This window comes from Protomyctophum parallelum, assembly GCF_964188405.1.
Source record: "Protomyctophum parallelum genome assembly, chromosome: 2".
Lineage (NCBI taxonomy): Eukaryota > Metazoa > Chordata > Actinopteri > Myctophiformes > Myctophidae > Protomyctophum > Protomyctophum parallelum.
The window spans coordinates 39,816,808-39,840,138 of record NC_139699.1 but is presented as its reverse complement, the minus strand read 5'-3'; the positions used below and the strand labels follow the sequence as shown (position 1 = coordinate 39,840,138).

The window sequence follows — 23,331 nt, the reverse complement described above, 5'->3', positions numbered from 1 at the left end:
GACCCTGTTGTAAACAAGTGTAATGCTTAATTGGGTCGTCCACTCACAGTTAACAGTCTTTGTATTGAGTTTGTGCTTGAAATGTACTGTAATTCTGCAAACTGTTAATACATATTTCAATCAATCAAAGACACTGTTGTTTAATAGTGCACAAACCAATATTTATTTACAACTTAAACAACTTAATATGAATCAAAACAAACAAACAATACTACAGTACTAAGGTGGAGTGTGTTAATCAGTAGTGTAAGTGAGTGGATGTGTGGTGGGTGTAGTGTGGGGTATTGAATGGTGCAAACAAATGCTGCTGCTCTTAGTAAACTCAGCAAGGCAGATGGCTTCTTGGTTAGAGTCGGTGACAGTATTATCACACGAAAAGATGAAATTACCTACCTAGGTTCCATCCTGGAGGCTAATCTTTCCGGTGATAAAATGGCCACCAACGTAATCAAAAAAGTCAATCAAAGAACAAGATTCCTTTACAGGATCTCCTCACTGGTCAGCAAAAACACCTTGAAGACCTTAACAGGAGCCCTCGTACAAGGTTTCTTTGACTATGCATCCACCTCTTGGTACCACAGCACCTCAAAGGCCCTTAAAACAAGGCTCCAGACCTCTCAAAACAAACTGGTCAGGCTCCTACTTGGCCTCACCCCCCGAACCCACCTCACCCCTGCCCACTTTGACAGGCTGGGATGGCTTAGGGTCGACGACAGAGTACAGCATCTTGCAATGGGTCTGGTCCACAAGATTCGATACACCACCAAGATACCCATGTACCTGTCTAAATACTTCCTTAATGTAAACGAAGTCCACACCCACAACACCAGAGGGAGTGCAACAAACCATGTACAACCCAGATTCGGCACAAACAAGGGACTAAATTATTTTCGCTCCTATGCCACCAAAATGTGGAACGCCCTACCAACAGTCATTAAGACATGTGAATCCCTTGACTCCTTCAAAACCGCTCTCAAAGGGCACCTACGGACGGCTGCAATTCGAAACTGGCCTCTGTAAAATCTGAATCCCCCCCACCCCCCCACCCCATTTTCCCTCACTGTATATTGTATCTTTTCCCTTTTTTGCTTCCCATATGATGAATTCCTGTTCTGTTCTTTACCTACAGAGAAATGTCTATTTGTATGTCTCTAAATGTTTGTATGTCCTTAAATGTTTTGATGAATTGAACAATGTGGACCCTGTTGTAAACAAGTGTAATGCTTAATTGGGTCGTCCACTCACAGTTGACAGTCTTTGTATTGAGTTTGTGCTTAAAATGTACTGTAAATTCTACAAACTGTTAATAAAGATTTCAATCAATCAATCAAACTCTCATGGAAGGAGAGAGAGCGCCTGAGTGTGGCCACACCAGGGGGGCAGTCAGACAGATATTTTGTGAAGCCTATAAGGAAATCGGGATTTCCTGAAAGTTCATATAATGGCCTGTCCCATTTATTTAAAAAATGACCATAAAGTCGCGTAGCCTATGTTCTGAGGGGCGTGGCTACCGTTACAGTCTATGATCGGGATTCCCCTCCCACTCGAGTCAAAATAAAAACCAACGGAGAAGAAGGGGGGAAGTCCCGCCTCGTTGTCTGGGCCAGCCAATGGCCAGCTGGGCCAAAACGGATCTAGAAAGATGGCGACTTACAATAACAGGCTTCATTTTACATCATGTTAGACCCGGAGAACGCTTTGTCCATATTTTTTACAGTCTATGGGGCCACACCCAGCCTCTTAGTGCACCCTGGGAACACTGGCCAGGTGCTCCCAATGCACCCGATTGGAAACTCGGCAGGACCTGTGGGAAGCACAAGACTAGGCCTACCTAACAAACCACACAGGCCCAGTAGACCAACTACAGGGCTGTGAAAGTATTTGAACACAAACATTGGCAAATGATTTTCACTGTAACCAGTGTGACACGGGTTTCAGTCAGTTGTGTGATCTAAAGACACACCAGCGTGTCCACACTGGAGAAGCACTCAATGTGACAAGGTCTTCAGTGTGTTATGTAATCTGAAGCCAGCACGTTCACACTGGAGAGTAACCCTACCGCTGTACACATTGAGACAAGGGCTCGTGACCTGAGGAGACATGAGCGCATCCACACTGGAGAAAAACCATTCAGCTGGAAACAATATGACAGGAGTTTCAGTCGGTTAAGCATATTCACACTGGAGGAAAACCATTCTGCTGTAAACGGTGTGACATGAGATTCAGCAAGTTATGTAATCCGAAGACTCACCTGCGTATTCACACTGGAGAAAAACCTTGTGTAAACATTGTGACAAGAGTTTCAGTCAGTCAGTTAATCTAAAGATACACCAACATATCCACACTGGATAAAAACCTTTCTATTGCAAACAGTGTGACAAGAGATTTAATTAATTGAATACCCTGAAGAGAAACCTGAATGTCCACACTAGACAAAAATCCTTGACACAACACCCGAGTTGTCATAAATGTCCCCACGCCCTGTCGCCCTACTATGCTCATCTTTGTGTGTACCGTCAGTGATGATTTGATTGGCTGAGCACAGAATGTGATGTATGACAATACGAGCCTTTATTGATATAGTCCCTACGCGTTATATGAACACCAAAATATGTGCAGTGTTTTTTTTTTTATTATTAAAATTTGATATAATACTTTTGTACTTTTACTCAAGTACATTTTGAATTCCTGACTTACTTTTAACAGAGTATTTCTATATTGCAGTATTGATACCGCGTAACTAAACCTAGACCAGGGATTTTATTTACTCACAAAATAATGAACAAATAGTTCATTAGTTCAACTATAGTTGCAACAAATGATTCAATGAAGATTTATTTCATGAACGCTAGCTCATTCAAAATGACCATGAGCGATAGTTTATGTAAACATTTCTCATCATGGGGTGAATTGGCAGGACGACTAATTGGGAAGAAATGGGATGAATAAGATGAAGGTCTCATAGAACGAAACGTTGTAATTTCCCATTAAAGCATTTTTACTGCATTTAGATGAGTTTTTTACCTTTTTAAGAAAAAAAAAAGAAATCCAAAATGATTATGCATTCCCCATTATTGTTGAGGGGCGCTAGCCCCTCCTATATACAGCTTTTGTCCCCACACGTCTACGTATGTGTCATTGACAATGAAAGGTCAAATGTCTGCTAAATCTTGTCCCCACACGTTGGTAAATGTAACCATTTTTAAATGGAACAGGAATACATTCACAGGCATGCTGGTGCATTCTTTACAAACTGATATGGATAATAAACACGACAACTTGTCTAATCAAGCTTGAAAGATTTGCAACATTCAATGTGTTGGCCAATCTTGTTATATGCTGCATTAGACTAACTAGTCCTTACCCGTTGTGAAGGGTACTGCGCCGGGTGCGTTTGTAATTGACTAATAAATAAATTAATAATCATTAATGTGTCAAATCGAAAAAAGGGCTTCGTTACGCCCTCCATATGCATATGGTCAATGTCTGTGTGAAAAGTGGGAGCGATTGGTGCAGGCAGTAAGGAGTTACGGCACTGTTTCTGACAGACACACACACGGACACACACATTCGGTGAATTATAGTATGATGATATATGATGTGTGCATTCATATAGGCTTCATCAGTAGATATGGAGCTGTTCTGCATATAATATACTGTGTGTGTGTGTGGGGGGCTGATAGGCTCTATGCACAATTGCATATACTGTACGTCATTTTGGAAATAACTCTTCCGACTTCCTTCACAGGTGTTACCGATGATACTAATGAAGGCTCTGTTCCGTTCAGGTCAGACTCGTCAGAGTGCTGATATTGTGCATGTTGGCTCACTGGAAACACTCTGCTACACCAGTGGGTCTCAAGAGTGTCCTTGAGCGGGTTTCAAATGGCCCCGTACAGGTGTGTAACTCAGAGTTATGGGGGTCCTTGAAATGAAAAGAACCACACTTGTGTGAAGTGAGGGGTGCCCACTGTGGCTGCTACATGTCGTGGTTTTTATTTGGGGGGGGGGGGGGCAAAAAGGTCTATACTTAGACTTGGCTGCCACATGACATTTCTGAAACCCTGAAGTTGAGGGGCGCTAGCCCTTCAAAACTATACATAAAACGGAACAGAGCCTTAATTATTATCATCGGTAACACCTGTGAAGTAAGTATTTTTTTCCAAAATGGCTGCTGTGCATAAAGCCTATATCATGCTAGAGAGCAGGAGAGGTCAATCCTTGGACAGTCTCTGGATCAGTCTGCACCAGTCAGCCTTCTTCTTGGTGATGTGGGCGGGGGTGATGGTCTCCACTGGGAGACGTGGCTGGCCCTGCTGCGCCCTGGCCTTCTCGCACAAGGCCTCGGCATTACAGATGACGTACATGCCACAGTCATAGCTGTTCTGCTGTGTCGGGCAGGGCTCCTCCACAAAGAGCACTTTCCCGCCACCAGTGCCCAGGAAGGGCTCTAGCTTGCTGGCGATGCGCCGGGCGTGCGGTGCGTTACCGCCGGACGCCAACGAGTCATAGTGGGAGAACTGGGCCGTGTCGTGGCAGTACAGCAGCAGGCTCCAGTGGGTGCCGCCCGCAGCGTTCTGGTTGGAGTTGTTATTGACAGCCAGGAAGACCCACTGGCGCGACGCCAGCTCCAGCGGTTCCAGGAAGAGCGCCAGCTCCTCCGGGCAGGAGGCACACTTGATGAACTGGGTGACCTCGGGGCTGATGAAGACGGAGGTCTCGCGCAGGTCTTTGAAACAGTCCTCCGCAAAATATTCAAAGGTGAAGCCGATCACCTGGTCGTTGAGCCAGAAGGGTCCCTCCAGTAAGGCCACGTCGGAGCGACGCAGGAGGGTGTCCCCGTAGCTCAGCACCACAGGATCCATTCTCTACAACGGCTTCTAGAGATGAAGAGAGAGTGAAGAGAAAGTGTATGCCAGGTTGTTTTAGTGACTAAGTCATGCAAAGACTGTAGACACGTTTTAAATGCAGTGAGCCAATGACATCACTCTGACATCACTTTTAGCCAATTAAGTAACACATCAGAACTGGGACATTATTGCACAGGATCCCAATGGAAACAAGCCATAGTACATTCTTTGGTAAGTTGGGTTTAATCCTTTTAGTATCATTTTGAAGTGTGTCGGAACTCGGAAATGTATATCAACAGCATAAACAAAGGTACAGTGATATGATTATACAAATGGTGCTACAAAGGATAACAGAAAAAGTGCTGAGAGGTCTTGTTTCCATTGTGGTCATGTCAGTAATGTTTATATAGTCATTAGAATAAATGGAATTATTTTATTGTTCCTCTGTTGTAAAGCACTTTGTAACGCTTTTTTGAAAGGTGCTATATGAATAAAGATTATTATTATTATGCTCCCAGAGACCTACTGTACTTCCCTGTGCTTGTCCATGCAAACGGTTAAAGTATTCAATCAAAGAGACAGATGCACTGACTTATTTTGAATGATTGATATCATATTCTTAATATATATATCATATTCCTTCACCTGGAAAGGCTGAGGTGGTTCGGGCATCTGGTTAGGATGCCTTTCGGGCGCCTCCCTAGGGAGGACCTCTACACACGTCCCACTGGGAGGAGACCCTGGGGCAGACCAAGGCGCAGTTGGAGGAAACACATCGACTCACTGGCCTTGGAACGTCTCGGAATCCCCCAGGAGGAAGTCACTAATGTTGCTCTGGAGAGGGAAGTCTGGAGCACTCTGGTGGAGCTGTTGCCCCCGCGACCAGACTACGGATAAGCGGTTGAAGATGGATGGATGGATGGATGATATCATATTTATAGTGAGATTGATTCATCTCTTGGATAAGAATTTAGCTAATGTTGTGCTCAAACCAAAGAGTAACTCAAACCAAAGAGTAACTTTCTTGCCACCAGACAAAAAACAGTGTGTGTGACAGAGAGAGAGTGCAAGAGAAGGAGTGAACACTAGATGGCAGTAGAATAGAGTAGTCTTTGACATGTTTTTTGAGTCGTCATGTTTAGTTTGTGAATAAATAGATGATTAATCATTAAAATAGCATTACATAGCTCTGTCCCCCAGTCATACTAAATCCTACTACACAAGACATTCTCCTCTCCATAACAATAATGAACTGGCCCTTTAGTGACATCAACATGAATTATGTTTGTTATTTCAACAATATATCTGATTTCTTAATCTCATGCATGCCATGTGGTGTCCTATTAATCACCACAGGTAGAGTAGCGTGTGTGTGATGAGGAGGTCCAGGTAATATTAAAATATCTAACATGGACACATTGGACAGTGAAAGTCTACTGAAGCCTTTGTTTTGTAACCATGTTATTATTAGTTAAGTGAGATAACTACTCACGACTACAAGTTAAGGTGTACAATTTTACAGTAACTACAGTAATAGATTATTAATCATTAAAATAGAAAGTGAAACATTCTCTAATTGTGTAGACTTCTTGTAACTTAACTTAAAGGGATAGTTCACATTAAGTTGTATGAAATACTTGCCATTAATATAGTGGTTGCAACTGTATTAATTGATTGCCCGAGTCCCATGGTGGGAGTTCTGCTCTGGTTTTGGTCAATTTTAAGTAGTTCCGGTCATTTTGTGGGGGGCACTGGGGCCACGGAGTAAAAGTAAATTAATCCACAAAACGAACGTAATTTGTATTGTTGACCTATTTCTAAAATATTAGCGCGACTTTCGTTCAACTTTGACCCCTCTATCACATGGAACTATTTTTTGGGCGTAGTGATATGGACACAAAAAACATAGTTCTGGGTGATAGATGGGGTAAAAAAAGAACTAATATTTTAGAAATAGGTCAACAATACAAATGACGTTTGTTTTGTGGATTACTTTACTTTTACTGCGTAGCCCCCAGTGCCCCCCACAAAATGACCGGAACTACTTGATATTTCACCAAAACCAGAGCAGAACTCTGAGTTACCGTGTGGCGGTCCCTCTACTGTACTGTCACTGTAATGTACTGGCACCCCCGAAAGCATCATATATACAGTTAATACGTGCATGTGTGTTTGTGTGTGCATTAGGTTGCGCACAGATGGTGAAAAACAACCATGCTGTTTTCGTGCTCATACCCAGACACCCACACACATAGCTCCATAAGGGAGTGGTTGCACCATGGGCGGAGCTTGAGGCAAAAAATAAATAAATAAATAAATAAATAAACTTAACTTCTGGCTTCTGACTGTAGTTTGTAATCATCTCTCTTATCATGATATGATGACTCACTATATGGCTGTAGTGCATGTGTGTATGTGTGTGAGCTGCTGTACTACCTAAATAACTAATTTTTAGGGGTTAGGGCATTGTAAAAACGCTAAAATAATAAAATAAAGGTCAAAAAAATTGGCCAAGCAGTCGCACCCCCAGGCGTCAAGTTCAAGCTCCGCCTATGGGTTGCACCACTAAAAAATCTGTCTAACGATGATGTCATGGTGGACGGTTTCTGAACTGCCCACAGCTCTATGTGACACAGATTGAGTAGAAAAGAATTGTGCCATTTTATCATGATTATTAGAGAGGACCTATTATATGAAGATACCGCCTGTAGGTTGAAAAGTGGTGAAGTGGTCCTTTAATAAATACTTCAATCAATGAATCAATTGCAAAGACCTATGGACCAGACCAGAGCTAGCAAACTGGATAACATGTCATTATGAGTGACTTCAGAGTTGATCGCGTTACTGCAGTGCGTTGTGTGCATTGAAAAAGCTCATGATATAGCCTACTGTTAGGTTGAAGTGAGTGACGTGAGTCAACCTTGATTTATCAAATAAACCACGTCACATTATTATATTTTGGTAGACTTGTGTATCTTATAAAACATGTCATTGTCCTGTGCTCCATTACAATAGCTCATATTAATACACAGCCAGGTGTAATTAAATGGTGCTATACATAGTATACATACCTCTAAACATCCGTAAAAGTCCTGCAGCCTCGTCCCTCGATTGCATTGAAAGCCTACCGTACCGTAAAGTCATCAAGTCATTCACTTCGTAAACACATTGCGACGGCAGTGCGTGGGCAAAATGGGCGGTCCTAGTCGGTGTTGCCAGGTTTTCTGAAAGAAACAAGCAACCACGTCTACGAATACAAGCCCACTTTAGACACCTGCCAATTAAAATCACACCCGTGTGAACTGAGTGGTGCAACTCCCCCCCCCCCTCCTCTCCTCTCTCTCTCTCATTAGCAGGCAACAGTGCAGCTCTAATACTATCTCCCTCTGTTTCTGGCAAACAGCGCCCCTACTGGTACTAATAGTCATATAGGCTACTTAGGTACATAGGCGTGCTCATGACCACACAAAAAATGTATTATTGAGTGGTGCAACCACTCCAAGGAACAGCAATGTCCGTGTTCACCTCAAGAAAGCTCTTAGAAGGAAGTGAAGTGGTCACGTGACTGGGCTGCGCCATGACACTTTCATGGGAGCCAAACTACACCCGGAAGTTTGGCAGAATGCATTGGAGTCAATGAGAGCTCAGTGACCAGCTCATGAACAAACATTATTTATGAATGGCTGAGACCTTTTGTAAAGTGATGCTTCTGGAAAATAAAATAATATATATAACACGTTATTTTAGGCTGTCTTATTTTTTGATGTGCATACTACTTAATGTGATTTATTTTTTCAAAGAGCAGAGAGCAGCCCAGGCAGAAAACTTACTATGTGCTCTTCTATAAATACCTCAATAAAAATAAATAGTTATTAAGTCGAAAAACAACCACTCAGAAAAAACGTGTGATATCACTTATGTCTTCTTTCATATTCCTGAACCAATTATATGACAAAGCTTGCAAACGTTCATGTATAGGCTAATGTTTGTTATGAGCTGGTCCAGCCGGCTCCATTCACTGCCATGTATTCATTGCACTACTGGTGTGAGTTTGGCTCCCATGGAAGTGTCCATGAAAGTGTCATGGCGCAGCCCAGTCACGTGACCACTTCACTTCCTTTTAAGAGCTTCCTTGGTTCACCTATGTGGCCATGAGCACCAGTATATGACTATGAGTACCAGTATGGGGCGCTGTTGTGCCAGAAACAGAGAGAGAGAGAGAGAGAGAGAGAGAGAGAGAGAGAGAGAGAGATAGAGAGAGAGAGAGAGAGAGAGAGAGAGGGGGGAGGGGGGCGGGGGAGAGGAAGGGGAGAGAGGGGAGTTGCACCTCTCAGTTCACACGGGTGTGATTTCTTGAAGAAAATGTGAACAACGTGGAATATATAGATATATTAACATTTTAAAAACACATGGCAGTCCTTGGATAATTATTAATTTTCGAGTTCTTGACATGAACATGTTTTACAACCACTGGCTTAAACAACATTAGGAAACGAGGCTTGTTTCAAATGTTGTTTAAAAGGATTAAGGCTTATTTCAGCCCAAATAAGCAAATAATAACTAGGCCTACACAACAAGCCAAAAATTTGAATATAACCACTTTAGAAACAAGCCCATAAAGTGTCACTTGTCTTTAGAATATAAACGAGCCCCAATTAAAAGCCAACCCGCACTGGCGCACACAGTAAACTAGAAAAAGTGCCCTTCCGGGCACAGGTCTCCACCAGGTTATCCACAGATCCGTGCAGTTAGAGGTAAAAACACTTTTTGGCCAGTTATAGCGCCACCTTGAGGCTGAGTTGAAATTGTTCATGTGGCATTTCGTCCTCGGCCTAGTGGGAATGTGGGTGCACAATTTCACAGAAATCACGCGATGTGTTCATGATTTGCAGCATTTTGTTTGAAACTGAGCACTCCTGTGAACTTTGGAAGCCAATCTTAACCAATCAGGATGGAGTGTGATAAATCTGAAAGACCCGTTTCGTTGAATGGCTCTAGAGAGACTGTGTACCAATTTGCGTGATGTTTGGACAAAATCTGTAGGTGTACTGTGCAAAAACTTGTTTTGCACAAAGCGGCCTCCTGGTGGCGCTATAACAGGCCGTTCTGGAAAGTTTGGGGCAGAGGTTCATGGTTGGCATCCAGGGAGTGTGTGTGCAAAATATGGCATCGACCGGGTTAACGGTGGCCGAGATTAGCTGTTCACGGACACACGGACACACGGACACACGGACGGACACACGGACACACGGACGGACACGCGGACGGACGGAGTGCAAAACATACTCTCCCCACATGCCTTCGGCCTGGTGGAGACAATTACACTACCAACATATTTTACAAGCAACCTTACAGGACAAACGAGCGACGAGTCCAAAGTCGCTTATAATAAGTAAACATGGCAACACTGGTCCTAATGCGATATGGCTTCTTTATATCAACGGACGTGATTGGCTGGTGACATATATATCCAGCCATTAAGGCCAGGCGTAGTTAGAACTTAGAACGCTTCTATTAAAGCGTAGTGTGTGTACAAAATAAAATAATAAATAAAACCACACGCTGTCTCGCATTTTATTTCATCCCTCCAGGCACGGCAACCACAGAGTTATATAACAGAACGAAATACATTGTAACAAGACATTTATATTTATAAGGTTATAATAATGTATAAACCATTGATTGTATCATTGTAACCAGGGCCTACCACGCTGGACAACAACATGCTTTATTGTTATTATTAGTATTTTTAAATTATTAATATATCTCACTTTTCCCCGTAGGCTACATCTAGAATGTGTGGTGAATATAATCCATTCGTATGTTTTTTTCTGCCCCTTGACTGGATACTCCCCGCCTAGTGAGTAGTGCGAGTGGACTGACTCGTGGGCGCGCACTGCGCGCACAATGTTGCCATGTCTGCATATTATAAGCGACGTTGGTCTTGTAAATATTGGTAGTTGTCTTGTTTCTTTTTTTTTTATATATATATATTTTTTTTTGTGGCTTTTGCCTTCATTTTTTTTTGTGGAGGGATATAATCACAGTAGGCTGACAGGAATTGGGGAGAGTGATGGGGGGGGGGGGGGGGGGGGGGGGGTGACATGATGTCGAACCCCCAATCCAGTCTGGATTACCAGCCAAGGTGCCTGAACAAGGTGCCTGGAAGCCGTTGGCTTGCTTCTTAATGTTGTTTAAACCAGTGGTTAAAAATATAAATTCCAGATTTGTCACTTTTTTCCCAATTTTTTTATTTTTATTCAGAAAAGGTACCTACACTACTACAGCGTCAAAGTATAAAGATACACTTAATCCCTGGCTCCCCGCCACCCTTTCTCTTTTCTCCCCCCACCCCAGAGGACTATAGTACTACAGTAGGCTACTGCATGTCAACATGACTCATGAGTGACAGACATACATTTATGACAAGGACTAAATTAAAGCTGCAAGCAGCGATGACCGGGCCCTCACGCGTCTGAGCACGTTAAGGGAAAATTTGGACCAATCAACTGGAAGCAGAGCTAACACTACTGAAGGATACCAATTTGCATACATGTAGGCTAGGTGAAACCGTAATTGTGGTGCTTCAAGAACAAACTTTTGTAAGGGGCGCTATTGAGCCATTAGGCCATGCTCCTTTTTGAGACAATTAAAATACGTAATTTTCCACCACTTTCTGTGATTCATTCAGGGGAATAATAAACAAAGAATAATAATCATCCTACAGGGTGACACTCTTGCCCCCTTCCTGTTCGTTGTAGTGATGGATCATGCACTGAGACTTGAGCAATCAATGGCAGAGAGGAGGCACTGGGGTTCACTCTGGTCCCGAGGAAGTCAAGGTGAGTACACCCCATCATGGTCACTGACCTCGACTATGCAGACGACATCGCCCTAATCTCGGATACAGTCGAGAAAGGAAGGGAGCTACTACTGGCAGTAGAAAAGGAGTGCAGGAAGATCGGCCTCAAGCTCAATGCCAAGAAAACAAAGGTAATGACAGTCAACACAGAGGACAAAACCATTGCCACTGCAGACTTGGTGCTCGAGCAAGTCGAGGACTTCAAGTACCTCGGGGCCTGGACTGCCTGGAAAGCCTTGCACGGGATGGGGAGAGTGTGGAAATCAGATATGGGAGAAGACCTTAAGACTTAAGAGGCGGCTGTTCATAGCTACTGTGTCAGTACTGCTGTATGGGGCAGAGACATGGACCCTTACAATACAACAGGAAAAAGCCTTGGATGGAGTCTACACAAGAATGCTACGAATGGCACTAGGTGTCACATGGACGGACCGCATCAGAAATGTGGACCTCTATGGGGACCTACCACGGGTCACGAACAAAGTCAGAGAGAGAAGGATGAGGCTGGCAGGGCACTGCGTCAGGCACCCAGAACTTGAGGCAAGTAAATTGACCCTATATGGGAGCCAACCCAGGGCAAAGCCAGGAGGGGAAAGAAGCGTACCACCTATGTAGACGTGCTGCGGCGTGACATCTTGGCTGTCAACACTGCTGAAATAGAATAAACAAACAAACAAACAAACAAACAAACAAATAAATAAATAAATAAATAAATAAATAAATACATAAATACATAAATACATAAATACATAAATAAATACATAAATAAATACATAAATCTACATTTATTGTTATAGTTACTGTGTTATAGTTGATTGATTGATTGATTTATTTATTAACAGATTGGAGAATCACAGTACATTTCAAGCACAACTCAATGCAAAACTGTTAACTGTGGACGACACCATAAAGTATTACACTTCTTTACAATAGGGCCCACCATGTTCAATTCATCATAACAATTAGAGACGTACAAATATACTCTTCTATATAGCCAAAAACAGGAAATCATATACAGTGAGGGGAAAGAAGGGTATTCAGGTATTACGGGGGCCAGTTTCGAATTGCAGCCGTCCATAGGTGCCCTTTTATAGCGGTTTTGAAGGAGTTAAGGGATTCACATGTCTTAATGACGTTCCACATTTTGGTGGCATAGGAGCGAAACTAATTTAATCCCTTGTTTGTGCCGAATCTGGGTTGCACATGGTGTTCTGGTGTTATAGGTGTGCACTTCGTTCGTTACATAGTGAAAGTGTGTTAATACTGTTATACTGTGTAGTCTCTCGAGCTTCGAGACAGACTTGACTCTGTTAATATTCAAAGGAAAAAGGGTGCTGTTTTTCCTTTATTTTTTGACGATGGGTTCTCAGATTGTAGTGTGTGTTGTGCCTTGGAGTGTCTTGGAGCCAAGCACAATAAGCAGCAGCAGGTGCTACTAAGACAGGGGTCAAAGGTCCTACTCAGACAGACACACCTAGCTGTGCATTGGAGACGGTGTGCCACCGCTCAAAAAAACAACAACAGAGGCAAAGAAACCCCCACATACATATCTTTAAATAGCCACTTATAGGTTTAAAGTGCTCATGTAAAGAAGCCTTCAAGGACCCAAATGTAAACAACCCAATAGGCTTTCTTGGATTCATCCTCTTAGCAGACCTTAATTGTATTTCCTGTCAATCAAAAAGTAGTGGCTTATTTTGGGCTTGTTTTCATAGACCTGGTTGCTTGTTTCTCACAAAACGTGGCAACACTGCGCGCGCACGTGAGTGTCCGTCCACAGCGCACTGATTCTGAGCAGAGAGTTAAGAGTTTTCACCGAGCAGAGGGAACATTAACTGCTTTAAATGATTTGTTTTGTTTTAAAACTGCTCAGCTCACAGTGTTGAAGAAAATGCTTAACTACTTTCAACAGTGTTGAGTTTGGATAACCTTGCCGTGGGACAGTGGGACTAACAGAGGAGAGGCACGGAGGACACAATTTATTCTTTGGGAGAACCCACACACACAGGGAATTAAAGAGAGACTTTGCAGAGTGTGTGCGGCGCGTGCGCGCGTGTGTGTGTGTGCGCCTTTTGCATGCGCTGATACATAAACCCATCCTGGAGGAGATTCGAGATTGGAGCGTTTAGTTGTTGGACTCTAAATCAACTTCAACACTGAAGTCTTTAAGGTAAAGTATGGTGTGTGTGTTTTAAGATCCTCCAAATCTGTTCGTGGACTCGCTTCCCCACGCCACGCCAAAGACCATTTGGAAGTAGAACTCTTAACATAATTGAATCACTACTTCCATGCATTAAATAGAAGAGTCAGACTCATTCCTTAAGCTAATATATTCCATTCATAGGAGAAGAATCACCTTGTTTTTACCAAGCTTTCTTTTCTTGTTTTATTTTTGGCTTCAGGGACAGCTGGATGTTGTTGTTGACGGTTGGGGAACAGGCGTGTGTGTGTGTGTGTGTGTGTGTGTGTGTGTGTGTGTGTGTGTGTGAGTGAGAGAGAGAGAGAGAGAGAGAGAGAGAGAGAGAGAGTGAGTGTGGTGAGGTTTGGTTCGAGCACACTCTTAAAAAGTTGAGTCTGCTCTGAGTGTGTGTGAGACATCAGACATGTCATGTCATTCCAACACAGTGGAACTACAACAGTGCTCTTCATAATACGAGTCTTTATCTATTCCAACCCCATCTGATATAAGCACCTTCTGTAGATTACTAGAGCTGGCAGTGTTCAATAAGATACATTGTCATTATTCAATACATTATATGCTATACAGTTGCATTTGTCATTGTGGAAATTGTTCTTTTTATCCAATGATGACATTACAGTAGGCTACACATCCACAATCTGGTATAGCATAAACTGCAGCTGTATTCACTCACCCAAACACCCATTCATTAAACATCAAGAGATGATGGGAGGTGGTGTGCTGCTGCTGGCAAAAGTGCCTGTCTTCTAGCTCTGTGCTGGGGTGAAGGTTTTCATGTATTATTTAGTGAAGGTCAGCCAGAAGTGCTTATAATGCAGTGAAGGCAATACAGATTTATTTAGCAAAGCAGCCAAAAGGTCTGGCAGGGGGTACAGAAAGAAGATGCTGAATCATGGGGCCTGCCTCAGAGCAGCACTCACTGTAATGCACTGTCACACACACACACACACACACACACACACACACACACACACACACACACACACACACACACACACACACACACACACACACACACACACACACACACACACACACACACACACACACACCACCAACAACAACAACAACACAGTGACATGCTATGGGCTTGTATATCTGCTATTTTTGAATAGCCAAAGTATAAAATAATGGTTTGAGTGGTTAAAATCTAAAATGACACAGATGCATTCCCGGCCTTAACGACTTAAAAGTGTGGCTTATGCAGACAGTGCTTGTTTAAATTGAATCCGTTGTTTTATCTCACTTATAGATGCAGTTGGATTCAATATCATATTACTGATTATATCCCTTTTGACTTTTAACATCGCTGAAGTAAAAAAACACTTTTATTGGAGTTGTTTTGGCATTGACTTGAGAGCTGGCCTTGCCCTCAGATCTGCACAGGTGATGAGAGTGGAGTGGCCAGGCCGGGCCGTCTGGTAGGAATGTGAAGGTTGAAGAGATACAGCTGCTGCCAGGGTAGCCTCGGTTCCAGGCTTACTCATCTGCGAAGAGAAAAGCCTGGTCACAACCTAAGGCAGAGACGTTATCGGCGGAAGTGTTGGTCCGGGACATCCGTCGGATGTAATTCCCCCGGAAACTATATTTATTTCGACCAATCACAACACTTGTTTCATTCACGGAGAATGTAAACTGATTTGTAAAGCATCAACATAATTTCCTTGAGCGGTACTTCCGCCCAAATACCACAACTTCCGCCTACAGCGTAGGTCTTTCCCAGCGTGCTGCCGGGGTAGCACGAGAGAGAGACACAGAGACCTGGGGTAGCATGAGAGAGAGAGAGACCCTGGGGTAGCATGAGAGAGAGAGACCCTGGGGTAGCATGAGAGAGAGACACTGGGGTAGCATGAGAGAGAGAGAGAGAGAGAGAGACACTGGGGTAGCATGAGAGAGAGACCCTGGGGTAGCATGAGAGAGAGAGACACTGGGGTAGCATGAGAGAGAGACACTGGGGTAGCATGAGAGAGAGAGAGAGAGACACTGGGGTAGCATGAGAGAGAGACCCTGGGGTAGCATGAGAGAGAGAGAGACACTGGGGTAGCATGAGAGAGAGACCCTGGGGTAGCATGAGAGAGAGACCCTGGGGTACAATATGAGAGAGAGACACTGGGGACTGGGTAGCATGAGAGAGAGACCCTGGGGTAGCATGAGAGAGAGACGGACCAGGCCAGCACTAGCAGCAACTGGTCCTTCTCCCTGGACATCCGACACCACACCGGTCCCCTGGTCTGCTATTTGTGAATGACAGGCCCTCGTTTGTATCACATCAGCAGGCTTTATTTGGATAAACGGAGGCCTCTCTTTATAAAGGAAGGAAGAGAGTATGTTGTGTTATTTCCTTTATCAATCTCTGGTTGATAAAGTCTTAGTTTGGAATTGGAGGTTTGCTGTGTTGGATCCGATCAAGAGTGTGATCTTTCCTTCCTTCCATCCATTAACTTTTGTTTTTCCTCAATGCTGACGGTATTTGTCTGAAGTCTGTCCTAGTGGGCACCAATGTTATAGGATACACAGTGTCTGATTGGCTCCCGCCTCCCGAGCCTATGTTTAGGCATAGTTGCAAAAATGAGAACTATCAAGTGTATGGCAATCACAGCGACAACTGGCCAATCACATGCAAACTGTCTTAAGGCCTATCCTTACTCCAGTTTTAGGTGTTAAGATGACCACCTAAACAGTGGTTAGTAAAAACAGAGAAGTGTTGGGGTTACGGGTGAATCGCTTGACTCGCTTACCACCACGGCATGACGTTATGTTGTAGTTTCGGTGGTCACCTTATAACCTAAAACTGGAGTATTAATAGGCCTTAAGATGTCAGACTGGCTGATGCACTACTGATGCAGAAAAAAGCAACATCACTCTGGCAGTCTGCACTTGTGAAATGCACAGTCATGAAATATGAATCGGGAGTAAAAATAACCCATGCTTTATACATAACCTGCAATCCTCTTTGCCATTGAAATAGACTGCAGTGTGACTGTGACTGTACAGTACACCCCGGGAGCTTCTGGCCTGCATGGGCTGCCTTTTATTTTAGAACAAGTTAGCAACATAGTCCCAGCAGCTATTAAAAGAGAATTGGGACACAAAGAGCACATGTATCTGAATGTAACTGCCTTCTGTTCCATTTGGGCTAGGAGTCAGTGCTTAAATAATGTCATTATAATAGCTATAGCTTTTTTGTAGCTGTTTATGAACTGCATAATTTTTCATGCAACATGAACATGAATTTACAGCAGGGTGTAATGTTGCCATGTTGACTTGTGGTGGACATGTTTGTCAAAATTCCATTTTTGCCATAGACATACAAAATTAGTGGACAATAATATCTGCTATCTCTGAATGACCATAACAACAGGTCTGTCGCTCTGCACTTTCAGAGTTATGGGGGTCCTTGAAAATAAAAAAGTTTGAGAACCACTCTAGTGGACTCATAATGTGCCATACATAGTGTTGTACGGTTGTAGTAAATCAGTGTCATTCATATTCTGAAGAAAACCTGGAGACTGAGTCATTTAGTAGTTTAGTAGTCATGGTCAAACAAAATAAGAATATTATAATAGTTATTAGCCTAAAAGATGCGTATTTGTTGTACACACGGAGACGCAAGTGTGGTGTAGCTTATTCGGTCACCCACAATGCCGGTTCGCTGTGGACGAAACAGAAATACATACGATTAAAACGTTTTGCGGATGGACGGGCTTCGGGGCCTGAGCCCAGCATCAATCCCTGTACTGAGGTGCCTCTCCCCCTAAACAAGTGAATAGCCGTGTGGCCTGGGGAGGGCTGTAGTGGACACATGTCACATGCTGCACACTCTACCGGATAGGACCACGGATAGGATGACCTGAGAAGTATTGTGCCCCCATGGTCTCATGCATGATGAGATTGTATGGCGTAAGTGATTGGCATGCAACATGAAGTCATTAAAGAGGAACCTGCTTGTGTTGCACTGAACAAAGCTCCCCTTTCTTTGGCAGGCCATTATTTGTAGGGAGGCTTTGGCCTCAAAGGCTCAGTTTCCCCGCGTTTTGCATTTCCCCTCATTAACTCTGCTGCGGTGCTAACCATGACTGAAGGGAGAGATGCAGAGAAGGATTGTTTTGTCCTTTTGCAATTTTGCAATTTGCAAACATAACCAGATTGTTTAGTTTGGTTTTCTGAATTTCACTCTTACAAGTTAATTTACTTTTGCAATAAATCTTGTATGCTCCGACATTTTGTTCAGAAAGAAGAAGGTTGGAGCCTTGTGTTTGAATCACTTTCTGTTGACAAAACCCCCGTGGTGACTTACGTGCTCGAACAATCACAGGAAACTTTGAAGGGCATGCAGTGAAAGTACCGTAGCTCCTAGGGGGAAAAAAACACCTCCTGCATAGAAACAGTTTTCAAATCAATTTCATTCTGTTCCATATCTCTACAGTATTTGTCTGTTGTGCTGTGCAATGACCTCGCTGGATACTAGTGTATATACTGTATGTGTATTAGGAGATCTATAGAAAAGAAACCAAACGCATAATATCCCATACCAGTGGTTCTCAGGTCAACCCTCTAAATAACCTTTTGTCATCCACGGCACCACCTGAATTACACTGTTACTTTTATAACACCTTTTTGTCATATTAACGCTACGTAAATATGTAAATCCCCCACAGATACAGTATGTGTATGTCACGGGGAAAACTGAAGAGAATATTGTTTACATTTAGGATAGAGTGAACATAAGTTTTATGCTTGGTGTTTAAAGACCTAGTGAAATGAAAAATACAGGCATTGTATTTTGAAGTTTCACTCTGAAAAGGAAAGCTGATAAGAACGCCGCATCCCTCTAGGCTATGGGATGCAGCTCCGTCTCATGCACGAATCGCACGCGCACATGCAGAGTGGTTTGTTTACATGTCACAGAGATGGGCAGCAAAGCTCATGGCTTATTTCTAACCTATAATGTTTTCAGATACATATTTTAGCGTGCTGATTAAGTTTAAAACGAGTTGATACTGTCTGGATGTCATCTTGAATGAGACTAAAAACGGAGTAGTTCTGTAATCAAAAACACCTGTGTTTGGACGGATGCGCAGCAAAGGGAATAATACCCATGAATTAAATCAAGCTTAATTTGTATTCATGTGAGCCTCGACACGTCATCACGCATCACGTTTTCGTTCAAAGGAAGTAATTCAAATTGGATTTTATGGACTTTCACAAAATTGGAAATCTTCCAATTTTTTTGGCATCCATTGTTAGGTATGCCCATATGATGACCACGGATATGGTCTAAAAGTGTGAAAAACATATTTTTAACTAGAAAAAGTGCCCTTCCGGGCACAGGTCTCCACCAGGTTATCCACAGATCCGTGCAGTTAGAGGTAAAAACACTTTTCGGCCAGTTATAGCGCCACCTTGAGGCTGAGTTGAAATTGTTCATGTGGCATTTCGTCCTCGGCCTAGTGGGAATGTGGGTGCACAATTTCACGGAAATCACGCCATGTGTTCATGATTTGCAGCATTTTGTTTGAAACTGAGCACTCCTGTGAACTTTGGAAGCCAATCTTAACCAATCAGGATGGAGTCTGATAAATCTGATAAATCCGTTTCGTTGAATGGCTCTAGAGAGACTGTGTACCAATTTGCGTGATGTTTGGACAAAATCTGTAGGTGTACTGTGCAAAAACTTGTTTTGCACAAAGCGGCCTCCTGGTGGCGCTATAACAGGCCGTTCTGGAAAGTTTGGGGCAGAGGTTCATGGTTGGCATCCAGGGAGTGTGTGTGCAAAATATGGCATCGACCGGGTTAATGGTGGCCGAGATTAGCTGTTCACGGACACACGGACACACGGACACACAAACGGACGGACACGCGGACGGACGGAGTGCAAAACATACTCTCCCCACATGCCTTCGGCCTGGTGGAGACAATTACACTAGGTCTTTAACCACTTAAACCCCAGCATTCTTATTCTGGGGGGAACATTCACCAAAAAATAGCCGATCTACAAGCTCTATTTTTGGTGAAGTTTTGTAGGCTGAAATAGAACGCACCAAGTACAGTTTAACTCGGGTCCATTTGACTAAGTATAGAGGGGTCTAAGTGGTTAAACTGAAGTGATATCGATAAATTCCAAATATGAAAGTATTCTTTTTTTTAAAGTTATTTTTGGGGCTTTTTGCCTTTATTTGATAAAACACAGGAAACGGGTAGTGAGATGGGGGGAAAGACACAAGACACGCAGCAAAGGTTGTCAGGATCGGGACTCGAACCTGCGACACGCTGTCAGGATTACCAGCCTAGGTGCCTGGACCGTTAATCCTTAGGCCGGCCCAGGCCATTTAAAGGGTGCCTTGATGCAAGTCACAATAGAAACCAAACACATGATATCCTTTTCATGGCTCTTTGCAAAAATGGAGATGATTTGATTGCTTACAAACGGTAAATTATCCTTTTTACAAATTAATTGTCCTTGATGTTGATACCGGCAGTTCATCCCAGACCACTGATCAGATGTGTCACCACTAGTGCAGCGGCAGTGACGTGTTTTTGAATCCCACAGCATGAGGGATGATGGCACTTACTGGTTTCAACTGACTGTTAATCTCCATTTGGATGTCTTCCTGATAGTTTCTACAGAGATGTGACGTGCATTACGCAGCCTTGCTTCAAACCCACCCGACCTTATAGAAGATGAGGTAGATTATGTCAGTCAATTCTAAGAACATTTATTTCCTCTTGGGAATCATGAGATAGGGCTATCGATTTGTGCATTGACAGGGGTGCACATAACCTTCTTGGGCTAGTTCTCAGAGGAGCAGCTGGAGGTGTTGCTTGGTACGCAATGCTGGTGGACTCTGCTTAGGCACTTACCCTAGCCCCTTAGATAGAACTTAATGTAGACTTAGATAGCATTTTATAAATTTTATATAGACTTGCATTTTATGTAGTCATAGCACTTTATAGTATATATGTATAGTATAGTATGTATAGTTTATATGTATAGTTTCATTATATAGATATTCCACTGTTACGCTCTTAGCTTATGCATGCTTCATGATAACTACTTTTTATGTATGTGATATATTGCCATGCTTTTGTTTTTGCTTATTGTAAGTCGCTCTGGATTAAGAGCGTCTGCTAAATGCCTAAATTGTAAATTGTTAGTCAGCATGATACAGATAAAACTAGAAAAAGTGCCCCTTGGGGCACTTTTTCTTTTTCTCCATTAGGCCAGGTCAGGTTTTTGTGGCCTCCTGTTGGCGCTATAATAGGTCAATGTGAATAGTGTGTCATTTCTTCTTATGCCTTTGATGGCAATTGGATGATTTGAGGCATTTTGTTCCAAAAAATTGTTTTGCAAAAATCTACCTGTTGGTGGCGCTATAACAGGCCAATGTGAAAAGGGTGGGATTTATTCCTCAGCCTAGTAGGAAAGTGCGAAAAACTTCACGTAAATTTGCTTAGGGTAAATTGCACGCTGCGTTCATGATTTGAGGCTTTTTGTTCAAAACGGGCCAGTCCTGCAAACTTTGTAAGCCAATGTTAAGCCAATTAGAATGGAATATGAAATATCGGACAGATCCGTCTTGAGCACATGACTATGGACATACTGAGGATTTTTGGACAGAATCTGGAGGAAAAAACATTTATTTTGACCAGGCATGCGCATTCGTGCAACAGGTATGTGCAACCCTATGTATTGATTGTGTCACAATTTGGCAGGTACACAGACTACATATACTGTATACATAACAAGTAACGTGAACATACTCAATCGCCATTGGTGGCACATTTTAACATTTTCACTGAACATTCCAGTATGCTTGCTTGTAGAAAGAAAACTCCGGATTTGTGATGATGGCTCCTCTGCTCAGGATATTGACTGTGTGGTGGTACATTAGAAACAGGAGTTCTGGTGTGCGTGTGTGTGTGCGTGCGTGCGGTGAAACAGCTGTGACAATAGTTACTGTGGCCCCCTGTGTCCATGCTGGTCCACAGGACAGGGTCTATGGCTAATCCCTAGGTATGTGCTCTTGTGTAATAGGACAATACTAGCCATTTACACAGTCGGGTGCTACCATTAAAGCCTGATTTATGCTCCGACGCACGGCGACCTGTCACGCACCTAAAAGGCTACGTCGACACACTGTGTGAGCTTGTAGGTCTGCTATTTTAGTATGAAATCAGTCTGTGATACCATGCCTGCATGAACGTCAACTACATAAACTACTAAGGCCATTACTGCCCCAACTTCAAGTTTCTTTTGCATCCACTGCATGTAACAAAAAATAAATAAATGCTATGGTTTAATGCTATGGAACATGGTATGTAATTTTATTATGGATTGTACGCTAGTGAAAAAGTGAGGTGGAGAAAGTTTCTGAACATATTTGCATAGGTGGTAATTTTATAAATTCTCACAGCACAAAGACCGGCGTAGATAACTTTCAGTTTTACAGTAGTCTGTGTAGTGTCTGAGAACAAGGCAGGATGGGAGGAGAGGTGGAGATAGTTGAGGGTAACTGACAGTGAACAGGAGATAAGCTCAACATGAGAGATTCTCAAAGAGATTGACAATTAAACCCACTTAACAAAGAGGGACTTTAAAAGACAAGACGTTCACAGGCAAGGCAACCCATAATAACAATAATAATAATAACTCTGACGTGTAGACTATATGCTACGCTCTGACCTGTAGGCTATATGCTACGCCCTGGGCGACTGTGGCTCAGGAGGTAGAGCAGGTCGTCCAATGATCCATAGGTCGGCGGTTCGAATCCCGGCTCCTCCTGTCTACATGTCGAAGTGTCCTTGGGCAAGACACTGAAGCCCAAATTGCTCCCGATGTGCTGGTTGGTACCTTGCATGGCTTCTGCCGCAATCGGTGTATGAATGGGTGAATGTAATGCATATGTAATGCACAATCTATGTAAAGCGCCTTGGATAAAGGCACCATTTACCTGACGTGTAGGCTATATGCTACGCCCTGACGTGTAGGCTATATGCTACGCCCTGACGTGTAGGCTATATGCTACGCCCTGACGTGTAGGCTATATGCTCCGCCCTGACGTGTAGGCTATATGCTACGATCTGACGTGTAGACTATATGCTACGCCCTGACGTGTAGGCTATATGCTACGATCTGACGTGTAGGCTATATGCTACGATCTGACGTGTGTAGACTATATGCTACGCCCTGACGTGTAGGCTATATGCTACGCCCTGACGTGTAGGCTATATGCTACGATCTGACGTGTAGGCTATATGCTACGCCCTGACGTGTAGGATATATGCTACGATCTGACGTGTAGACTATATGCTACGCCCTGACGTGTAGGCTATATGCTACGCCCTGACGTGTAGGCTATATGCTCCGCCCTGACGTGTAGGCTATATGCTACGATCTGACGTGTAGACTATATGCTACG

At 43.2% G+C, this 23,331-nt stretch overlaps 2 protein-coding genes across 11 annotated transcripts in view; one reads left to right on the top strand and one right to left on the bottom strand.

Moving 5' to 3' along the window:
- Positions 1-4,005: 4,005 nt before the first annotated feature.
- Positions 4,006-8,068, bottom strand: senp8 (SUMO peptidase family member, NEDD8 specific). Of its 3 annotated transcripts, XM_083759659.1 has the most exons (3): positions 7,922-7,972; positions 5,496-5,737; positions 4,006-4,880 (listed from the first exon to the last, which is right to left on the bottom strand). In XM_083759659.1, exon 3 carries the CDS (start codon positions 4,863-4,865, stop codon positions 4,215-4,217), a length of 651 nt encoding a protein of 216 aa, XP_083615785.1. In that variant the 5' UTR covers positions 4,866-4,880; positions 5,496-5,737; positions 7,922-7,972; the 3' UTR covers positions 4,006-4,214. The 3 variants fall into 3 exon arrangements, with proteins under 3 accessions (XP_083615785.1, XP_083615786.1, XP_083615784.1); XM_083759660.1 differs by lacking the exon at positions 5,496-5,737 and having other exon boundaries at positions 4,006-4,877; positions 7,922-8,068; XM_083759658.1 differs by lacking the exon at positions 5,496-5,737 and having other exon boundaries at positions 7,922-8,020.
- Positions 8,069-13,497: 5,429 nt separating this feature from the next.
- The window catches only part of myo9aa (myosin IXAa), a 156,809-nt gene continuing 146,975 nt past the window's right edge, over positions 13,498-23,331 (top strand). For all 8 annotated transcript variants that reach the window (XM_083758574.1, XM_083758575.1, XM_083758571.1 and 5 more), the window contains exon 1: positions 13,498-13,882. The gene's annotated coding sequence lies outside the window, so the exon portion shown is untranslated. The remainder of the gene's footprint in view (positions 13,883-23,331) is intronic.